This window comes from Acromyrmex echinatior, chromosome 11 (genome assembly GCF_024713525.1).
Source record: "Acromyrmex echinatior isolate Ae372 chromosome 11, ASM2471352v2, whole genome shotgun sequence".
In the NCBI taxonomy this organism is placed as follows: domain Eukaryota; kingdom Metazoa; phylum Arthropoda; class Insecta; order Hymenoptera; family Formicidae; genus Acromyrmex; species Acromyrmex echinatior.
In genome coordinates this window covers 9,649,555-9,670,183 of record NC_141862.1, presented here as the reverse complement: position 1 = coordinate 9,670,183, position 20,629 = coordinate 9,649,555, and the positions used below count along the sequence as shown (strand labels likewise).

Here is a 20,629-nt window from a genome sequence, read left to right as displayed (position 1 = left end):
TGGTGCGTACTGTCAGTATTGATTCAATATTACTGATCATCAGTATTATTGACTGTATAGAATCATCTTAACACTGTGAATCATTACATCCTTGTTGTTTGCCAATGTTAAACAAAGCTGAAATGATCATTGTGTTACATTTTGCCAAAAAGCACCAAAAGCCGCGTACACCAAGCAGCCTTGCTCCGATTACGTGTGCACGACGTTCGGCGCGCGCTCGATCGATTCGCGCTCGACGATGTTCGCCCATGTATACTTTCTCGCGAACGAGAGCACCTGCCTGCCGGTCACGCATCGGTGATGAAACGGTACCGTCTTCGATCGAGCCGGCCGGGGCTCTCCATCGACGGTGACATTTTCCGTACGCCGGTCGCCGCAGGGCGACTCGGCGGATTTTTGAATGATCGTAAGTGAGCGTAGGCGTATCACGTGACCGATCGTAGCGTACTGTAGTCTTCTGCCCTCGCGCACATCCCGGAGAAACCATTGATGACTCCCCTCGATCTGCGGCTGCAGCTGCGAGTTCGCAACCGGAGTCGGGAGATCCGGCTCTCCGATACTTGCTCCCTTCCTCTTCTAGATTACCGTATCTATGAAGGTCTATTGACGATAGTTTACGATAGACACGAACGAATGTTCTGATGTCAGATTGATGCTGCAATGCTCAAATCCTATGATTCGAATTAATTTTTGGAATCTCTGATATTTTATCTAATGTTTATTATTGCAAAGATTTGTAAGAAAGTTGAAACTTTTGTTTCGGCGATTTAATTGAATTCGATCACTTACATTACACTAAATTATAATAGACACCTCTTTTAATATCTATTTTTAATGAAAGAATTAGTTATAAACAAAAACATTAAATTGTCACTTTAAAAATATTAATTAATTAATATTATTTTATTCCTCAAATAATGCCCTTAATATGAACATATATTAATTTTCTCAACTCTCATAATACTAACCCTAATTTCCTTCTTATATTTTTTCGTATCTTTATGTAACTTACACCGTCGAAATAAATTCCCATTTTTTTGATGAAATAATAAAAAAAATTCTCTGAGACTGAAGATGATAATAAAATGATAATAAATCTGTTTTCTATTTTTGACCCCTCCACATCCCCTTCTTTATCCCTAAATTGGTTAAGTATACTAATTTTACTATTCATCCTTCCCTATCAATTCTGATTCTCTCCCTCACGCATCACCTTTATTTGAAACTTATTTATTAACTTTATTTTTAATGAATTTAAATTTTTAATCAATTATTCTTTCTCTAATATGCACACTAAAAGCTTCTATATATATACATATATATAAAAATAATATGTGTCTGTATGTGTGTGTGTGTGTGTGTGTGTGTGTGTGTGTGTGTGTGTATATACGAAATTTGCAAAGTTAAATCAAAAGCGTATATATAAATATTTTAAACGATTAAGTGCTCAATAATGATATTGTTACATTATCTAACAAAATATATATGTATTCAGGAATGTGCCTAGCGAGCGTGCAATATGTTTGCACGCAGATGGCCGAAGTCGAAATTTATTGAATTATACTTGGATATTCTAAAAGTGCGACGAAATTATAGCATTCTGAATGTTCACAATGTCTTCATTAAAATTACTTTCTATTGTTCATTTCTGTCAATATAGATTAACTTTAACTATCCATTTCTGCAGATATAGATTAATTTTAATCTCGGCTTTGACTTACAGTTTTTCTTTTTTTAATTCTTAGAACTAAAAAAAAATAAGGAATAAGTTAAACTTAATCTATATTGATAGAAATGGATTAAAGACTAAAGTTAATGAGTATTGATGGAAATAAATGAAGTGACATAATTTTGGTAGAGATAGAAATAGACGTTATAGATTAATTTATTCTTTTAATTTTTTTTGATTGTAAGAATTAAAAATAGAAAAAGATAAAGTATGACTTATATCTAGTACTTATATCTAGTACTTACATCGGTTTCTTTCTCTTGTTTCCTTTTTTTTGAAGTCAATTCCTGCATACAAATAACTACTTACATATACACATTTCTGAGATGGCAAAATTATTTTTGCACGCTTCTGTATGAATTATTTTAGTGTATAAGTTGATTATATGCCATTACTGTATTTAAATATTTTATATAAAGCAGCCTTTAATGTAAATTAATTCAGTGTAGTAAAATTATTGAATAATATGCATCATAATTCATCATAATTGAAAAATCTTTTCAAATAGCGTATCTAAAATTGGGACATATTTTTAAGATGTCTTATAATATATAATATAATATGATATAATTTTAATATGATATATATAATATAATGTGACATAATATTTAATGACTTAATATTTACGTCATCTTATGTCCCAACTTTGAATATGATGTTATCTGGATTAATATGCCGATATTGAGAGACATATATATTAATAAATTATGCACCTTTTCCTGTAATCTGGAGTATCCGTACTCAATGATGGCAAACAACGTGTAATCGACAATTACAATCAACCGAATTGAGCTTTCAATTTAACAAGCAATTAGTGATTAGCTTTAATTGAAATCGGAGTATTAAGTCCCCATTTAATGAACCCGTTGATTTTCGTCTCCCGTTTTCTTTCCGTACCGTAGAAAATCGATACCACTCACATTCGCTCGGCGATCAATGCGGTTCTCGCGTCGCTTAATACGCGAGTTTATAATGACAAATAATTTAATATGCGCCGTAAGTCGCTGAAACGAGAATGTCGAGGGGCATTGATGCTGCCGAGCGGCAGAAAAAGAAAAATCGTTCCCACACATTCGCGATCCACTATTTTGCTCCTTTTTATTGCATCCAGCGCATCCGTTTTGACCTCCGACTTTTACCGCGTATCGCATTCGTCGTTATACGTTCGCAGCTGCCTGGCCCGCAAGCTGCGCGATTCCAAAAATTCGGGGATGAAATTTGTGTTTTGACCCCCGTGGCGCCCATGGCCTTTCGGTGTGGAATAAAGAAGGCGTCTCTTTTCCGGGTTAGCAGGTAGTGATAAATTTGTTGAATTTAAACCTCGGCAAATGAATTACTTCCGAGCGCTTCCTGAATAACGCGAGATTCTAAAATTCAGCTTGTATGTAAATTTGAGCGAGTGAGTTTGAATAATAGGAGATTTGTTGAATTAAGATAAGGGAAATGAAAAGATCAATTGAAAAGAATTGATAGAGATTTGCTTTATGAGGTTGCGATTTTTCTGGAGAGAATAACGAATTAGAAGGTTAAAAGAGATTAATGTCAATTGCGTCAGAGAAATTATGAATAACTAATTTTGTAGTTCTCGCAATAGAGAATATCTTAGTCTGGAAATTCTTCTTTATTTTCTCCTCTTTCTTTTTATTTACTGTAATTTTCGCATAATTGTGGTAAATATTATGAATAGCTGTCGATGAGTTTTATTATTGCAGTTAACGATACAGAAGATAAGATATTGATAATACAAAAAGAGAGATAATTTCATTCGGTAAAAATTCGAGGAAAAATAATATATATATATGTATTCTTTTCCTCGAATTTGCGTGTGTGTGTATGTGTGTGTACTTGTATACATATACAGGGTGTGCCATAAAAACCGTAACAAGCTTAAGGGAAGATTCCTGAAATTATTTTGAGATGAAAATTCTATATCGAAATGGAGGCTATAATAATTTTTTAATACAATAAATATTGAATTTTATAACATATATATAATATATACTTTATTGTATAATGTAACGATTCAGTAGTTATAGAATGAGCTGTTCAGTGGAACGAAATATGATTGGATTACAGTGTCTATATCAATATGTACGCAATTCAACGTAATGAAATGCCAGTATTAATTAATATTTCGATACGCCAGATTCTTGATATAATGAGTAAGCAGAATTTAACGTAGCGCAATTTTACTACATTTTGCCAATAATTTGCGTAAATTTCCACGTAACACATGTCCATCCCGTATTTTCTTTGATAACGTTCTTTATCTATATATTAATGCATATAACATTTTAATACGTTTAATCGTTTTAAAGTTTCCCATGAAAATTGCAGATATATCATATAGAAAGTGATCTATCAATATCGCAAATAATACGGATATAATTTCACGAAACATGTGTAATTTGTAACAAGTTCGTATATGGCGTCCGTATATAACATTCTGATTGCGTTACAAATATCAAACGGTTTTACAAATACGGTAAAGTGATTGCGTAGAAAAATTTTGAACACTGAACGCGATAATTCTGATATCGGCGGATTATCGGTGATACCATTTATATCGTATAAGAAATGATTTCACCGTGATTGCATTGCGATGAACTAGGATTTCAAATGAAAATAAACTGCATGTCATAGAATGTAAATTGTGAACGTGTCCGACATTTTACATATTAATTGAATTTATTATGATGTTCTAAATCACGCTGTCGAGTGTATCCTATTAGAATAATTGTCAGTATTATTTAAAATGTCGGCGACTTGAATTAGCACGTGACATTGTTACGAGAGTTATATTACAATTTGTCTGAATTAGGAATAATGCAATTACACATATATACATTTGCCGTGATTTATTTACTTTCAACAAAAGACAAACAATATAATTATGTACGTGACAGAGATATCGGCATGACAAGCAACGTTAATTCCTTTGCACTATCGCAATAATTAATCTTGGCGCAAAATCGATACCAGGATATATTAATCGACTCTTATCAATAAGAGAAAATGAATATTTATTGCAAACATTTGCGAAAATACGTTATTATTTCTTGCAATAAATAATGAGTTTTGTAGACGTATTATTATCCTAATTTAACTTGACTCTGCGTGAATCTATTTTTGTTAACTACGTTTTAAATACTTGAAGTTTTTTAATTCTTAACGTAGGAAACGCAATTCATGATACACCGATGCCGATAAGTTATTTAATTACGATATTTTTTCCTGCGCGTTCTCCACGGAAATAGATTCCTTGGGAAATGACTACGGCGTCTTATTACCGGTGATATTAATTAGTCACCGGTTTCTACTTTGCGATCATATAACAATTTAGCGATCGCTGGAAATTTATTATAGCGAATGCGTGCTCGCGAAATTATTATTACAGCTGCTTGTAAAGGTCATCACATGCAAACAAATTTTAGTCGTAATCGCATTTCAGTTGTAAAATAAGCATATCGACCAATCATGATATTCTAAAACATAAAACTATACTTTTAACTGTAATTGGTCAGTTTATTTAAGGCTTTACGATTATGACAAACATTTTTTTATGTATAATGATTTTAATAAATTCTGTTGCACTGCTCGCGAGATATGTGTCATGCTCAAAATTTTCGTGAATAATAAACTCAGATTTTTAATAGAGATTTAGATGAAGATAATATTTTTGTAATATACAGTATGATATAATTACATGAATTCTGTGTGAGTACATAAATTATATTGCATGTATATTATTTTATAATTATTGAGCAGGATACAAAAATACATTTCATAAATTTCTTTTTACAGATTTAAAACAGTCAAAAGGATCGGTAGCAAACAGAATTTTATTTTTTACTTTTATTATGATCATCTCTTATATAGTTGCTTGAGATAAATTAATTAGATTCCATGCTTGTGAATTTCTTTGAAAATAACATGAAAGTCTTTTTTTTTAAATTCTGTATATAATAATTTAATAATTTGTAATATTATTATTTGTAATATTTTATAACTGAAATAATGAGCACAATGTCATGGCTTATTAGTGTTAATTTTCAAACGAGCAACAGTCAGTATTTTTAATACTTAACCAGATCTTTGATTGAGAGTTTAGAGTATTCTATGTAATTTACAGTATTCTATATAAATTATCAATATATATCATAAAATACTCATAAGTAATGAATTCTCAAATTGTTTGATACAAGTCTGACAAACTGGATTCTCGATCGAGGAATTTGGCGAATTTATTTTATCGATGAACATAATTAACTTACTGTTGCCTGAAGTATCCAAATATTCTTATTTTATTGTCATCTGGCGGGACTTGTTGACGTTCGAAATTTTTTTATATTTTGACACTTCACCACTGATGGTTTCTTAAATTTTCATTGTATCCGTTATTCATTGTTGGTTAATTTAAGATTGTATTTCTGCGTTGTAACACTGAGGAAGGCTTTGTAAGCTGAAACGTTTGTTGATTATATTAATTTAAAGTTAATTTAATTATAGCTCGAAATAAGCCATAACATTATGTTAATTTTTAAGAAAATATGAGCATTTTTTACTCTATTTGAAATAATGAGATTGTAGGAATCTAACTCATACAGAATGAAAGAGACAAATACATAATTTTTCCATAATATAAAGAATTTTGCTACATAAAAGGCCATAAGTCATGCATCGAATAAGTAATAATCGGATTTATTATGAAACAAATAAAGTATGAGTAAGCCTCTGAAATATTGAGCGTATTAAAGTGTATTAACAGACGCAAAGTTTGTTCTTTTAGGGAATCACATGAAAGACAATGATAATCTGTTACAAATTTTACAAAATGTCGGATGCTGCAGTTATCAACTTTCGTATATCTCGAACAACAAAGCTACACACGCTGAATTGATTAAACGAGAAAGTATGCGATGATAAGACGCATGACGCGACAAAGGATGCGAGTCGTATGGCGATCGCCTCCTGCTGCGATGTGTATTTTTAGAAATATTTTGTGGGGATGATTCGTGACGGTTACAGTAAACTTCGATACTATCACAACACAGGAGGAAAAAGATTTTTACGGAATAATACCAGTATCGTGACCAGTCGTACGTGCTCTTTGAGATAAAGGTTTCTTAGCAACGACCCTCAAGTTTCGCGTGTATTTACAGAAAGTTTCTCGTCTCAGACTCAGAATCAGCGTTCGCCTTTTTTAAAAAATTCCATTTCACTGATCTATTACGGGACATGGAAACTAGCTGAGCAATATTGTTTACCAGTCTAATGAACATTGCAAAGTAGTTGAGAGTAAGGGATACGTATTTCTTTGCAAGCATGGAAAAAGGATTATCTGCTATGAAATTGAAAAAAGTGAAGATGTTACATATTTCTACGAAAAGTTAAAGCATAAAAGAATTTCCAATATAATGTATCAATTATACATGGAAATAATGACATCGTATGTTATAAAATTGCATAAAATTATTTGCAATAATATTTATTTTTTGTGCAACATAACTGATGAATTATATTTAATATTTTACTGAAATATTAAATTACGCTCGTTATTTTTTATGTTATTTTATTGTATAATTAACAAAATACAGGCAAATACAACGCATCTATATATACAATGTATCTAAAGCAATGTATCTCTTACATATTAGGAATTATTGGTTCCTCGTAAGATTAATTGCGTGCCTTAATAGAAGGATATGGAGATGAAATAATTATTTGTTAGTGAATAACGTTGTATATTTGGATCAACAATTTTGATCGCTTATGGGAATAACATGATATCGAGAATGATGTGATTAAAAAATGTGAAACTATTGTAGCATATAAGACCTTTAACGTAGGTGGAAAAGCGGCTTTTAGATCCGTTTGGGTTAACGATGTACATGTGTAAGCGTCCAAAAATCGTTTCTGCAAATTGCAGTGCTACATCAAATCTTTTGCCAAATAGAAAATATTTTTTTCTGAGCTGCATTTTTTATTTGATTGATTTATTTATTTGTTGGTCTTGAAACACAGTTCTATGGTTGAAACTGAAATACGTAATGTCTCCAATTAAATTGACAAACAATTCAAGATTAATTGATACTAATGAATATATATAAAACACTGTAAAGAATTATTGCGAAAAATATTATCTCATCAGCCGGAATTTGATTTATTGAGTAATATAATTTTGAATGTATTTTATTGAATATAAATTTGCGCATCACATATCACTACGTACTTTTATTAGTCTTTCACAAATTTTTAATATTATATATTATATATTTATATTGAATATTATTAATTATTGTATTATGATGATTATAAAAATAAAGAAACTTTTTATAACGCACAAATTACTTACAATATTACGATTTATTTATAGAGTATACAATCGCATATCGTATTTAGCGATTATAATTAATTGTGTATAAATAAATAGCAGTATACTTAAATGATTGTATTTTAAAGCCAGAATTGATTATGATCTTTGCAAAAGTTAAAATATAAGAAGAACCAAATCTCTTTCTTTATATCGCAGTATTGTTGACAATTGATTTCCAAGAAACTACTATAGGCTTAGCTCTTGGGTATTTTGCGGAAAACGTGATTAAAAAAAATGTTTTGATTCAACGGTTCATCCCTTTCTAACGGTAATTAAGTGTCTTCTGGGAAATTAAATGCGATAGTGGAGGCGACGGTTTTGCAAAGGGATTCTCGAATCCGTGTCTTAAATTAAAAAGAATTACTTCGTGAGTATATACATATCTCGCGCGTGTATTCTTAAATGACACTCTTAAATGAGTGTCTACTCGCCAATATAGAAAGGCTGAAGTGAATAACTAGTGCAAAAGAAAAAAGAGTACGAGAAGCGGAAGGAAAGAGAGCTTGTCAGCTCGAGAGATCGCGACAAATCGTATTGCAAACGATTTCGAGAGAGACTGATTATATTTATAATTGATACGTTATTGAGATCACGACCGTATTACGCACACAGTTAGAGGAAAGCAGAAATTTCCTTTTAACGGGACGATATTAATGAATTGCAAAATCGATTTGCCTTATGCTCGTTTGCTCTCTTTTATTTTCAATCTCGTTTTTTCTCGAGAGGCTCATTTGTTCTTTTTTATATCCGATCATAGAGAAAGCTCTTCCTCGGAGAAAGACAATATACGAAGCGATTGATGACCCGGAAAAATGTTTGAGAAATATCAAGAAAGTTAATTACGCTATTTGTAGAATATACATTTCTGAGATATTGGACAGACGAGTCTGTCAGATGTTTCATGAAAGATTTTAGTATATAAGATTTTCATGTACCTGTATGAACGAAAAGTTGTAGCAGGCGATAATTAAATGTTAATGTAAACTTTAATTAATAAATCCTATACCTTCACATGAATATAACAGCAGTAAAATTTTGCTCTTCGATTAAATTAGATTTACGTCAAAGATTACATGTCAAAAATTTTGACATATAATTGATAGAATCATAATTTACTACTCTTTCTTAGCTTAAAGTTAAGTAAAAAATACAAAAAAAATATCCTTCAATTTTCTTAATGTTAAAACATGATATAAGTATTAAAATTTTATTAAATCTTAAATGCATAATTTGTTCCATTCATAAATATCGATTTATAAATTTATTATTCCACTTTTTCTTTTAGTTTGTATTATATAAAGAAAAACTTTTTTACTTGCTGATAAAAATAACCATTTGTTAATAGCAAAGAAATTAAACCATCACGTCTGTTTTTTCATTCATATTTTATACAATACGAAATATAATTTGAAGAAATTTTATTTATACTCTTTTATGTTCATGACCTCGTATTATTCTATTTACGTTAGAGAATCTACTGTGTCAAATTAAATTTTCTTTATGAGGATAGGGATTTATATTGTTTCGTCCTAGGAAATGACAAACATTGTTCACTTTATTCGTCCCTATTGTGCGCGTGCGTGAATTCCAGAAGTAAGCGACATACCACAATAACTCCTCGCTGTTACAGACACCCGATATAAACGTTAAAGGGAGCAAAGGCGCGCGAATAAAGTCGAGGGTTGCAGCGCACGTGGAAGGAGAAGAGAGGACGTTAGGGAAAGGGCAGACAGAGGTGGCTCTTGGAAAGTACTTATGGGAGGAATTGCAATTGATGTAAAAAATTATGTTCTTCAATCGAGAAGAAGCTAGTCATGATTATCCTTACTCTTGATATTTTATCTGTCGCATGTTGCGAGATAATACTTTAAGCTTTCTGGAGAACGTTTTACAGAAAACACAAAAAATTAATTCTCTTCGTGCAGTTCCTCCCTGGATCCGTCCCTGACGGAAGAGGTGGTTATCGCGAGAGAAAGGGTAGGGAATGGTATCGAAACGAGGCGGGGAGAGATGAGGAGGGTACCAGTGGAAGAGGAGGGAATGGCAGAGGAGAGTGAGCATGCGAGCGAGAGAGATCGCGAAACTGAGCCGCGTATCGATCGGGCCAGCAGAAAACTACCCCCTAGCAGGAGACTTCGCAGTGTGCGAGAGACCGATCACGTACGAGAGTAGTCAGTGGGGTGCTCACTCGCGGTGCTCGTGGGCCCACGCGGATTCCCTTCTGTTCCTCACGCACGTAGAGGCCACGCATCCGCTCGTGTCTCTTTCATCGACGACGTGATCCATCGACGTCGTCCACGTCGCCGTCCACATCGGCGTGCGCTAGGGCGTACAGCATTTGGGGGTGTTCGGTTCGCGCCGGAGGGCTGAGCGTTCAAAGGTGAGACACGTCCTTGTCGTAACTTGCATTTTGCATCGTGAACCACTTGTCCATCGCGTTGTATTTTGTTATCGTAGTCGTTCCTTTTGCTCCCGGCACGAGAATTGTCGAGTATTGGCAATTCGGTATCGCGTGCAGTGTGACGTACCACGGGTCTTCTGGAACGTGTCGTCCCGTTCGCGGACTATGGTTGACACGAGACGAGATTGCTGTTGGGTATAGCGAGCTCAGTGACGAATACAATTCGCAACGGGGTTGTAGTCTCAAGTTGAAGTCTACTAACGTGATTGTCTTCATCCACCTATACCTACCTGTAATCGGTCCCTCACTATATTTCATTTTTACCATTTAGATATAGCACTGTACTGTAGTTACCTATTGTAAAGCTATGTTATAGCTCTCTATATTCTGTGCTGTCATCGGCGCTACCTGCCATATATAATATACTTTTATCCTTTTCGATCACGCGCAATTCGCAATCTACGTTATAGTCCTTTATGTTATATTTCTATTTATTCTGGCTACATTTTATAGTTCCCTGTTTTTGTTTCCCTTATTTTTATTGCAGTTTTAGCTAATCTTATCACTTACGTTTCTTTTCCTACATAAAATTTCTGTTTAAATTTCATTATTCTGATAAATTTCATTATTCTGCTGTTATCTTTTATGACTCTACATTTTAGTATTCAGTACCGCACTGCCATCTACTCTTTCAATATTATGTGTTTTATTATCATTCGTTTATTTATTACTACTATATAATTCTACTACTAAGACGCAAGAATTTAACTTAAGAGTGCAAATACGGCACTTAATACTTAATGGTGCAGTCAGCACATTGATAATCAAATTATTGTGTCGTAAGAAAATCGGGATATTAACCATTGTTATCGGACTGTGTCAGTATAATCCTCCATCTTCTCGTCCAGTCGCCCACTTACCAAATCTTGTATCCTTCTCTTCACCGATCTATCTCGAGAGTCTTTCGGTTGTAATACCGGTCTGATCAATCGAACCTTCGTGTCTTTAATAAAACTCTCATCGATTATTATGAATTTAATCTCCCTATGCTTGTTTATTAATAAAAAAATTGCATTTATTAATACACTTATTAAGAGAGTTTTAACGATATATTGCGGTCAATGCGTGCCATTCTAAAAGTTCGCCGTACAAACGGCGGCTCTTCTCATTAATAGAGCGTTTATTCACTTCAGAGAATCCGTCGGTGGTACATTAATGGAAACCTCGATTCTGCTATTGACAAGAATTACTCAGAAAGAGTTATCGGCCGGTGATTTTTTACTACGAGTGCAATGTGTATGTAAAGAGTTTCGACTTAGTTTGCCTTCGGCTAGTTTCGTGAGGTTAATTAATCGTATAAGGTTCCGACGACCTTTGCTCATCGGAATCGCCGACTACTCGGGTCAATTATAGACTCTTTGCGCCTGCTTGTAGAGCTTCTTTAGCTCGATAGGTATACTTCCTTGCGAAATTCACACTCTAGGATTTATTCAGACTTTTTATAAAAGAATCATGTTGTTGGAAATTTGTCTATTATTTGCGGTACATGTCATTCGCGTTTAATTGTTACAGATTTAGCATTTAAACATATCACATTTATATAAGATTTTGTTGGACTGAATTTTTAGGTCAGTACGAGAAATGTTGCGCGAGGAATTTCTTGATGAACAATTTGCTTTTATTGAAACCTAAATTTATAGATATTTCGTTGCTACAACTTTTCCATATTAAATGTCTATTTCGATATGTAGAATTCGCACAAAAGAGCCATCAACGTGTCACGTATTATTAATCAAGCAAATTTCCTTTAATAGATTTATTCGTTAGATTTTGCGAATAAAATTTCTGTATTGTACTAGACATCTCCATATACATGAATTTATCGACTTGCAATATTGCTTTTATTAAGAGGACGCAATAACTCGTTATTGTTAAATCATCCCAGATTTATTATTTATAAATTTTAAAAATGCGTACACTTTATTTATATTGCGACATTTCTGTACGTGTATTTTTCTGAAAAATCGATGTACGCAGTTACATTAATAAGTACGCTGTACTTGCTCTAACAAGATTCCCACTACAGATATACGTTCATTGATCAGGTTATATAAAATGATAAAATAATTCTATAACTTACAGTCAATGGATTTAAATAAATTATACTGTTGGATAAAAAAAACACGAGACTAGTCATTTCCTGTAATTTCTTGAATGCTGAATACAAATCCGTTTTCCAAATTGCTTCATCACGTTATAATTTTGAGAAATTTGCACTTAAAATTATAAAAAGGATTATTTTCACATATTTTGTCACATTGTAACTACGATATGTGACATATTGCAAAAATTTTATTGCAATCAAAATTAAATATATTGTATAAGACTTTTAGCCTTCAAAAGAAATTTTTAGTGTTGGCTATTATGATCAATAAGATATTTATGGTTAAATACGAGAAATTGCGAAAGAGTTATATAAATTAGATCATTAACGATTTACTAAACGATTTACTAAATAACTTCTAATTGTGTTTATTTAAACTTAAGAATTTTTTTAGACCATCGAATATGAATCCGATGTCAGAATTAACAAATTAAAAATCATGGGAGGTCTCTAAACATAAATTTTTGCAACAATTCGGTTATTTTTCAAGTTTTACTATCCATTGCATTGAATCTATCGTTTTAAATTCATCAATTTTGATATTGGAATAATATTAATTTAATAACTTAAAAAACTTTAGAAAAAACTCTTTAAGTAAATATAACTGAAACCTATTTGATAAATTGTCAATCTAATTTACAACTTTTCCGCAATATAAGATTCCATATTTAACTACAAATATTATTAACCATAGTTGATACAAAAAAATCCTTTGAAAATTGAAAGTTCTAATAACATAGTAAACACATACTTAACCTTTAGTTAGTCGCGCGAAAATACTAACGCCGTGAAATAAAATGACTTGGGGTCACGGCGACTTCACGATTAAATTAACCTAATTAAAGGTTAATTTTGATTGCAATAAAACTCCAGCATGTCAGATATATCGTATTTATGAAAATAACTCTTTTTGTAAATTTAATTCCAAATTTCCCAAAATTGTGACGTGATGGCGCAATTTGAAAAACGAATTCGTAATCGGCATTCAAAATCATAAAAATAACGAGTTCGAGAAAAAGTTGTTTTTTTGTTGAACAGTTATAGATCGTTTGTTTTCATTAGGAAGTTATAAAATTTTTTAGTTATGTACATTGAATTTGATGACATTATTTTATTCCCCGTCATACACAGAAAAAATAGTGTTTTGATGGAAGTATCTAAAAATTTAACTGAAAATAATTACAGATCTGAAAATAAAATTTTATTGAACCATCAAAATAATTATGTAAGACGCTCAAATTTTGACGCTAGAATGTCAAAATTTTTTGCTCATCATGTTTAAGCGTTTTAATTATTGTGACAGTTCAACAAAATTATTTTCAGATCTGTAGTTATATACAGCGAAATTTTTAAATACTTCAGTAAAATCATTCTTTTCGTGTACCAAAAGCCTTGGAAGTCACCCGTGAAGAATCTATCGATGCAGGTCGTCCGTCGTTAATAAGAGCACACATTATTTACTCTCATTAGAGCCTGTTAAGAGGTCAGGTCGGCAGCACGTTACGACTTAAGATTTCACGCGTGTGAGATCACCACGAGATCCACAAGACTTATTTACTCGCGGCCATCGGCATTGCCTCCGCCCGACACCTGTATGGCTGAACCATACACGAGATACAATCGAGTTATATCAGCGACGAGTCATGATGCTGGAAAATACGACATACGATCGATCGATAGATATTCAAAATCATCCCGTTCGCCTTGGCGAGGAGCCAGCGACCATAAATTCAAAACTTTCGTCCTATTTTTCCAACGTTCGCTCTTTTTCTCTCTTTTTCGATCCTTCTTTTCTATATGAGTTTCTCTTTCTCGTTGAATTCACACGTGCAACCTGTCTGACAGTCTCGTTTCCGTTTTGTTACAGGTCGGGACGATTTACGTTTGATCCAGGCAACGACACGACAGCATCATGGCGTTCGCCGGGCTCAAGAAGCAAATCAACAAAGCGAATCAGGTAAGCGTTTGTCATGAAAACGTCTTATTCCTCGGTAACTTGACAATGGATCTTCTTGCTGTATGGGATCAATAATATCTTTTCCGTAGAATAACTAGTCTACGAAGGAAAGTTAAGCTTTGAAAGCAAAGCACTCGAAATAACTTTTGACGTATTGAATTTTTTTTTCTGATATTGAATAATAATAAATCAATACGCAGTGCTGACAGAAGGAATTATTGTCTAAAGAATCATCTCACATATTTCTTCTATTTATCGAAGAATTCGTCAATTTCTTCATTGGAAAAAATTTATTAAATCTTATATATAATACATACTTCTTTGAATAGAATTAAGTAAACATTTATTTACAGTATGATAAATATTCATTTACTAAATGTAAATACATATTTATTTGATACATTAATTTGATTAAACAATCATTTTTTTATTGAGTAAATATTCATTTGAATAGAACTAAGTAAATATTTACTTACAGTAAATGAATGTTTATATTTATATTTATTTACTGTAAGTAAATGTTTACTTAGTTCTATTCAAACGAATATTTGCTTAATAAAAAAATGATAGTTTAATCAAATTAATGTATCAGATAAATATGTATTTACATTTAGTAAATATTTATTTAGAACTATTCAAACGAATATTTATTAAAATTTAGTTTTTTTTTCAGTATTTTAATGGATGTCTATATTTGTAGTATACTAGACTTTGCGCATTTGAAATTCGATTCATCCATCGCGAAATTGTATCTGGAGCTCTGATTATTCTAATTAGCTGTTCTCATTTGGTTAGATGACGAGACGCTTTACGCGTTTATTACGCTATCGATTAGTACTTACAAAGAGCGTTAAAGGGAGTATCGCGTTAACGATTTGGTGTAGCGCGCACGATCCGCCGATATGACGTATTCATTATGTGGAGCACTGTTGAAAGTTTAATCGTTCGTATATCAGACTACATTACGATGACGCTCGTATATCAGGCTACATTACGCCAATTACCGGCGATGTATTGCTACTTAGATGTCGCGAACTTTTATAATTACCAGCGCGATTCGTCCCTGCGTTACACGAGGTGTTTTAATGCAATTACATGTCGTCGGGAAACTCATGTTCGCATAACTCAGCCAGTATCACCACGATGTACTCCGTAACAGTTAATACAATCGGGTAAGTAAGTAAACATGCCGGATGCGTTCCGAAACTTGAGATTTGAAACGCAGATTAATTGTTACTACGTAAATATTTTATCTTTGCATCAAAATGTTATTATGTCTTTGCTTGAATTATCTTTATGTTGAAATTTTTGGCATTCCTCGAGAATGTTCGACGTACGTATGGGAATTTTATTATTGGAGAATCTTGCGCGATCCATGAAACTTTCAGAATTCGAGGATTGAAATCTAAGAGCTTGGTATGCGTAAAATAAAACACGAGAGAGAGAGAGAGAGAGAGAGAGAGAGAGAGAGAGAGAGAGAGAGAGAGAATCTCAGAGAATTATGCAATACACGAAAAGAACAGCTTTGCTGAAATATAGAAAAATTTAGCTAGATACAGATTCGAAAATAATTTTAAATTATCAAAATAATTATGAACGTTTGATCGCGATAATGCTGCAAAAAATTTTAACATTCCAGTTTGAGTTCTACATAATTATTTTGATTCAAACATAATTATTTTCAAATATGTATCTAGCTAAATTTTTAGATACTTCAAAATTGATTTTTCTATGTAGAAATACACATATTTTACATTAACAGGTGAATACACTTTTTTTTCACTTTGAACGTGATCGGATCTCCGCATTTAATGTGTTTTGAAGGATTTACTGAGATTCATTTAGTAGAACATTTTTGAAAGAATTAAGCTCTTGACAATCGGTTGATGCGAGTTATCATTTGGTCCAGCATGCTATATGCGGAGAATTTTCGTATCAACTGCAGCCGCAGCATTATCACGCTGTCATGTTTAATCTTGAAATGACGAGCAGAGAAGCATGGTTGCTCTCAATGCTAAAGTTTATTCGCAGCGAGACTGTGGCGAATTGACGGTTAATTGTTAATTGAAAGAAACATACTTGTCAAATCAATAATGGTCGTTTACGTTAATGAAATGAGATCGTAGTATTTGATTGAGTGATTGTTCAAATTATGAGTATTAAGAGTATAAAGAATTTCATCCAAGCAGGAAGGCATTTACAAAGTTTTAGATATTAGTCTAAAGATATAACGTAATAGTAAATTATGTATGTATTATGGACATATGCACAAATATCGATGTCCCACTTGTTTTTACTTGAATAAACATGAGTGTAAAAAAATAGTATATAACACTGTTACTAAGCGTACATTTTTCAAATGAATGAAAATTAATATTATTTTCTATAAATAACAATAATTTATGTAAATAATAATTATACAAAAATAACTTATATAAATAATAGTTTCTATGAATAGTAATGTATACAAATCTTTTATCTCAAAATTATATCACGTTAATTACACAACGTGCTTATTATAAATAAAAGACCCGCATGGTCTTTGCGTTTGTATCTTTCAGTTAATTTCGTAGTTATTTGTTTTTCACTGTGAAAATCCATAATACGATGGAAATGTCGGAAATCTCATTGAACATGCGTCATGCGTAAATTATGCTCTAAATACCGTGGAAAACTTGATTATGAAATTCTTAACGTTGATGATGCTAGGCTGTGTGCTTAAACGGGACGCGATGTACGCGCTTACGTGTCGTGCGAAATTCTCCATCCTTATATAGCATTTCTGTCGTGTACATATTGTCGACGCGCAATAATGAAAATTACTGCAATTATTCCCATGCGCTGCTCGTAGGTACACGGTAAAGTACTATTCGTGATTATGCAAACGCATCATTTTATTCCGAGGGGAAATATCGATGAAAGTTATCGATTCTTATAATAATTACCGTTTTTGCAATTAATGTTGTACTTCAGGGAAATATAATCCACCAAAGAATTAAATCAGTTATTATTTTATTATCTATTCTGTTTTATACTTGCTTTCATTTTTATATTATTTCTATATTATTTTTTTTTTAATTAAGAAAAATTAAATTAAAAAAGTTATTTTATTATATTTATCCTTTGTGTCTCACTGTAGCTTAATTTTAGATATTGTCTTTATGCTTGAGAGATCGACTTCTGTATAATTTTCTATTATATAGTTATTTGGTATTACATTTATATTTTATAAATTTGATTGATTTGATCGAGAGAACATTGTTATAGATCTCTTAAAGAGAATTAAGCGTTATGTTTTTGTTGAAAGAGAGAGAGAGAGAGAGAGTTGAGCTAAGAAAAACTCGCAAGTTTTAATACAGTTTCCCAAGGGGTGTCTTGCTAGCACGACATGCGTTGGCGGGATGTTATCTTGGCCTTAATTACCGCACTGCAAAGTCCATCGCAAATGCCAAATGAAAATCCATGTCGTTGAGGCGGTAAGATGCGAGCGACGAGGGTTTGGTCGAGCGAAGAGTGCGAAACAATGCGAATTATTGCGCACGGATGCTCGTAACTATTATATAATGAGCGAATTTAAACTATCGATCGTGGCTGGATAAGTTCTCGGGGATGCATAGCCATCGAAATCTTCGGTGATGCACGATGATGACCGCAGCTTTTGACCTTTGCGTTCCTAATTATGCACACAACCTTCGAATATTTATATTAAACGAAAAGCATCGATCGGTGTTCCAGTGCGAGTTCATTCGAAGTATTTTTACAGCAACGCGTTATAAGAAATTTCATATTATATTTTAAAACATAAGGTAGTAATTAAAATTTTTTCCTTTGATAAAAATTTTACGCTATTAAATTTTTTATCATTTTGCGTTAGATTATATATCTCTTTAATTTTATTTCATTGTATTTATAGTTTAAAGCAAGCATGTGTTAATCTAGAAATTTTTTAAAAAATTAACTTGATTTTTCATTTAATAATTAATGTATTAATTAACATATTAATTTTGTTTTGATACAACGTAACGTTAAATAATTCAACTTTAATAAATGTATTTATCGAAATTAAAAAAGAAAGAGGGAGAAAGACGTAGGAAGAAAACATAAATAAATTCGAAATATTTATATATTTTTTTATTTGCAATTATATTTAAATATTTATAATTCGTTATAAATACTGCAGCATTTTATTTGTGAACGCTGATTGGCTTCCTACGATTTATTAAAAGCGTTTCCGATTATCCTTGTACATAACTACATCTATTTTCGCATATAAAGTGATAGTTCAGCGTTAGTGCGCACGTAAATAACGTATATATATTCACCGTATTGCGTCGCGGTAAAAATTGGCATGTCTATCTCGCCGCGCAGAAAACCCGGAATCGCACGCACGTACGCACGCACGCACGCACGCATACGTGTGCTTACTTCACTTTCTGTGTCCTAATTGCATTTACCTCGATACCTATATGTACGTGGCCGGTGTGGGGCTCTAAGTGCACCGTCGCCGTTGTGATGTTGCCGTATTATGCCACCGCTATATAGAACCCGCAACATCGCGGATGTTCTGTTCGCCGTTATCGATGTTAGGACGATGGCGAACGGATATTTTTACGACACGATGCTTTCCCGATGTCGTGAACTCGCCGATGATGTTACGAGCCGATCGACCATCCAAGCTTTCGAGATATTATGTGCATCGCTTTTCCTCGTGCTTGCCTGAAATTCAATTCGAACCTGTATGTGCACAAACGAGATATTTAAAGGTTATACATCGTCCTCGGTAATAAGAGTTACACGTGTTCGGCTGATTGATGATTATGTAATAGTTTAATATGTATAGTTTAATAAAAAGCTAGCAACGTATTAATTTCACTTTGATGACAACACAATAACTTTTAATAAGTAAATAATTTAGCTTTAATAAAGTATTTAATAAAGTATTTATCAAATTAGAGAACTAAAATTAAAAAAAGATAGGGAAAGAGAGAGATTAATTTATAAACTGAATGTAAAAATGCCTTCATAGATAATATTATTTGTAATTGAAATAACAACTATTATCATCGTGAATAAATATATACGTATTGTAATAAAGTATAGAAATTGTAAATTATAAAATAACAAATAGAATATGATATATAAAAAGTTTATAATTAATAATTGATATTACGTCAATTGATTTCATGAACAATATCTTTTAATCAATGTTGTATAAAAATAACGAGTTTGAATAATATCGCTACATAAGTTCTGTTTAGTATTGCATTTAACGCAAGTAAAAATTAAATATTAAATGTTAGCGTTTAATACAAATAAAATTCGAATAAATAGTAAATACTGGAATATATCTTGTTGCTTCTTTTTAATGGTCAGATTCTTTAACTCGTGTTCTTTTTTTTTTACCTCGGATATACAGTTCGTGAATGTACAACTCTAATCTCGACTCAATGTCGTCCAAACGAACACGTCTGTGAAATTCGATGGCCGTATACCGGTTAATCTAGTTGTCGCTTTAATTCGAGTCTCTAAAGGTCTCGTACGAGCATAAATGTGCCCGTTGAGTGAAGCAATTAATTTTTGTTTAGATCGAGACACTTATCGAATCTATATCATGGATCTCTTACTTTAAAGGCGAAAGAACGATGCAAGTCCACGCCAAATGTATGTCAAGAGTTTTGCGATATACATGGCTGAACCTGTGGCGTTAAAATTTAGATCTTACTCAAAATCAATCGAGTTTTACGTTCCGTTCATTGCAAAAGTTATGAATCGGATATAAATATCGCTCCTTCAGAGTTTCAATCTCATCGATAATGCTTTTCCAATTTTATTTTTATATTATTTGTTATTATTATTGTGGAAGTTATTAGGAAACTGGTGTCAAATAGAGTCGATTTTCAAAAAAAGTATGGAAAATAATTGTCTTCGAGTATTATCTCTTTTTTTTTTAAATGAATATGAAAGTTAGATGACTACCATGTGGATCATTCTATATTTATTAT

The 20,629-nt window shown here is 32.4% G+C and overlaps 1 protein-coding gene across 9 annotated transcripts in view; it reads left to right on the top strand.

Moving 5' to 3' along the window:
• Positions 1-20,629, top strand: part of EndoA (SH3 domain containing GRB2 like, endophilin-A) — a 37,703-nt gene that overhangs the window by 577 nt on the left and 16,497 nt on the right. For 2 of the 9 annotated variants that reach the window (XM_011060274.2, XM_087411089.1), the window contains exons 1-2: positions 10,087-10,485; positions 14,538-14,627. In XM_011060274.2, coding sequence (XP_011058576.1) covers positions 14,583-14,627 — 45 coding nt within the window. In that variant the 5' untranslated portion in view covers positions 10,087-10,485; positions 14,538-14,582. Of the gene's footprint in view, positions 1-10,085; positions 10,486-14,537; positions 14,628-20,629 lie in introns of those variants that run through there. The other 7 variants (XM_011060278.2, XM_011060283.2, XM_011060276.2 and 4 more) reach the window with 6 other exon arrangements.